Source organism: Prunus persica, chromosome G1 (assembly GCF_000346465.2).
Source record: "Prunus persica cultivar Lovell chromosome G1, Prunus_persica_NCBIv2, whole genome shotgun sequence".
Lineage (NCBI taxonomy): Eukaryota > Viridiplantae > Streptophyta > Magnoliopsida > Rosales > Rosaceae > Prunus > Prunus persica.
This window is the reverse complement of record NC_034009.1, coordinates 29,755,485-29,758,899: the sequence shown is the minus strand read 5'-3', so window position 1 is coordinate 29,758,899 and position 3,415 is coordinate 29,755,485. Positions and strand designations below refer to the sequence as shown.

General features: G+C 39.9%; 1 protein-coding gene across 1 annotated transcript; it reads right to left on the bottom strand.

Moving 5' to 3' along the window:
- On the bottom strand, positions 550-2,727 carry LOC18792986 (protein MIZU-KUSSEI 1). Its single transcript, XM_007226804.2, has one exon. It carries the CDS (start codon positions 1,666-1,668, stop codon positions 871-873), a length of 798 nt encoding a protein of 265 aa, XP_007226866.1. The 5' UTR covers positions 1,669-2,727; the 3' UTR covers positions 550-870.

Below are 3,415 nucleotides of genomic sequence, written 5' to 3'. Positions count from 1 at the left end.
GAAAATAATTTAGTTTCAATCAACCAAACAACCCCTGACCTATCGGGCTACCTAGCTTAGGGAATCCCAATGGGTTTGTCTTCCCCTCTGAAAATACCTTTTTCCTTTTCTTTTAAATTCCCAATCAGATTAGAGAGAGAGTGTGCGTGTGAGAGACACAAAGACAGAGTTTGTTAACCTAATCAGTACCTAATTAATAATCGATTAAAAAAGGAATAGACGTGACTATCTCCTTATCAATATGGACAAGGTTCATATTGTGGGCATGTCAGTATAGAATTTGACTTTGCATTTCACAATCAAAGCTACCCAAATAGATAATAACAAGAGTCTGATTTAATTCTAAACCACATTACAAATAATTAGTGTTCAGTTTAAAGATTTCCTCAAGAATGTAAGAGTTATCTTCCTAATATAATATATGACTAGGAAGGAACCAAAGTGAAAAACTGATATGGTGCTGCTAAGAGAAATCAAACATGCAGAATGGTATGCCGTCAAAAACGATCACAATGACATTAAGACTTGAATACGAAATTCGATTTAGGGTTTTGGAGAAGGGAAAAATCAGAACTTTAAAATTGGCAAAACCATGACCTTCTTTCTCATAATAAGCATCTTGTTTCCAACATTCCAGCTGAAAAGAGGAAGAGAGAAGAGAACCTATACATACATATAAAAAATACCCCACACTGCCTACCTATGTGGTATGCTATTATCCCATAACCAACACCCCCCCAAAATGCCTAAAATTCTGAAGCATGATACGGATGATCAACCCATATTCTTACTTAGCTCCAAAATGAACAAAAAAGACAGATACATGGAGAAAGAACCAAACCTCCAAATTTTTATGGCTCAATGAGCTTTCTAGACTCTAAGCAGATAAATACTAAGTTCAGGACCTCCAGAACCATCAGGGTTCATCATGTAGAAAGCCTCAGAGTCCTTAGACCCCACAACTCTCTCAAACTTAGCTCTCATGTACATGAGCTCACCCTCAGCTCCAACTCCATCTTCGCTTCCTGGCAAAACACCAGCCCCCATTGAAATTGGCTCCAGAGCTTTCAAAACCTTCCACTCCCCAGGTCCACAGTCACGCTTCATAGCAAACCCACATTTCTTTCCATTGCAGTAAGTCCTCCAGAGTGGCTCCTCTAGCATTTTCAAACCTTTCTTCTCTGTTTTCTTCTCGCACTCCAAGGCAATCCTCACCAACCCAGAAGCCATTTCTCGAACCAAAACACTTGTGGGTGTTGCAAGCTCAATCAGGAAGGCAGGGCTCAACTTGGGTTCTTCTTGAAATGCCAGATGAACATGTCCACGACGATAGCCGAACAGAGTACCCATGACTCTGGTGCCGAGGCCAGAGCGAGAGCGCCTCTTACCAAACACTGTGAGAGCTGACCGGATCTTGGACACTGACATCAGAGAATGTTTCTTGCGTGGTATTATTGCGGGGATCAAAGCAGTGTCTGTTGAGACTGGGATTCTAAGCTCCTGTTCATCTTTCTCTGATTCCTCAGAGAAATGTGAGTATGATGAGTTGAAGTTTAAGATTTCGTGGTAATCATCTTCATCATCCTCTACTTTCTTTTTCCAGTGGAAGTACCTCCTGGAGAAGGAGAAAGAAGAGTCATGAGAGGTCTTGGCCATAATTGTCCTCATCTGGGAAATTTAGGAAGAGAGAGAGAGAGAGAGAGAGAGAGAGCAAAGGAGTGGAAGTCTACAGAGGTTAATTAATTGGTTGGTATGACTATGGGACTCAATGGAGAGAAGAGTTAAAAAGATGGAGAAAGATCTGATTGTGTTGCTTCTATTCTAGTGGTTATATGGGGGTGTTTTTATTGTTTGCTTGCAACACCTTTTGTCATACTTTAGAGACTGGCAAGCGAATCCTGACAAAAAGAAGGTGAGCAGCCCCTACCTACCTGTAACAAGAAGAAATTGAGAGAGAAGGGGGTTGGAGACAACAATAGGTGAAAAGTGACTTTGGAGAGGGATAGAAATGGACAATAGATGAAAATAAAGATCGATAATTTGATGGTGGAAGAAACAGAGGAGACAAGGCCTTGTGTGATTTCTTTATCATGTGCAGTGCAGGAGGAGTGGGGGCTGTGCAGAAAATAAGGTGGGTGTGTGTGTGTGTGGGGTAGACAAAGAAAGAGAGGCTTGACTGACTAGTCTGACTTGCATTGGAAACAGTTAAGGACAGGTAAAGCCACACCAACTGTACTCACACCAGGTCCAGGACCACCTCCTCCGATAAACTACATTGCTGCCCTTTCAGTCCTTTCTTGCCCCTGCTACTAGCAACAATGCAACAAGCACATGAACCCAGTAGCCACCATTAGCCACCATAATGTTTGTTTTGTGTTCCAACTTGTTTTCTTCTGCTTCCCTTTGTTTTATTTGTTGTTTGTACCTCAAGCTCAACTTGTTTAATTTATCTTTCTGATTGAGAGAATGATTGGACTGATAGTTGCAGCTATTGTGCACAGGCAAGCAGTAGTTTTTATTTGATACAGAAGGTGCTGGATTTCTGGCTCTCTTCAAAGTTTGGTTTGTCAAAAACTATTCTCCTACCTTCTTTTGATTCCCAAATCTGAAAAAAATAAAAAATAAAAATCCAACTTCAAGAAAAAAAAACTTAACAGAAGTCCACATTTGAGTGCACTAGGCCAAATGATCCAATCATGAAGGCTAATAACATTGAGCCAATAACCTATTTTCTCATTATTATCCACTTATGTTTGAAAATTTTTAATATGGTAGATCCCTAGGTAAGAGGCCAACTTAGAATTTTTGTCTCAAATCATGACCTGCTGCATATGCTCTGCATGTGAAGCAGACTCTTGGTTGAATTTTGAGGCAGCATGAGCATCCTAAGTCCACCAATCCACAAATGAAATATTATTAGGATTTCATCCTTTTCATGGACCGACCAAATATCATCACGGATCAACTAACTATGAATCTATGAGCAGCACCAACAACTTGAAGTGAAATTATAACAGATTTAGATGTAACCAATGATTCTATATACAATAATATTATTACTAGATAAAGGTTCGGTTTCATCATCTGTCTGTGAACATTAAATATATTTAAGCAGTACAATCTGGATATCCAAAACATTCTCTAACAGTGAGAAGGATGACACTAAAAAGCCTTGAAACAGGTCTGCACAAAAGTCATCTGGTTAACCAACCAAAACTAACTTCATCACAATCATCCAAACAGTTCGCCCTGTTGTTAGAAAATGTTGTTGATGCTCTTTTCATATCATCAAGGGTCTCGTGTTTAGAAAACTGACCTAATTTTACAGTACGAAAAGACTATCATAACCCTGATATTATATCAGAATTACGGCGGGTCACCTCCTCAGGTTCACAGGAGCCCCCATAGCATTGAA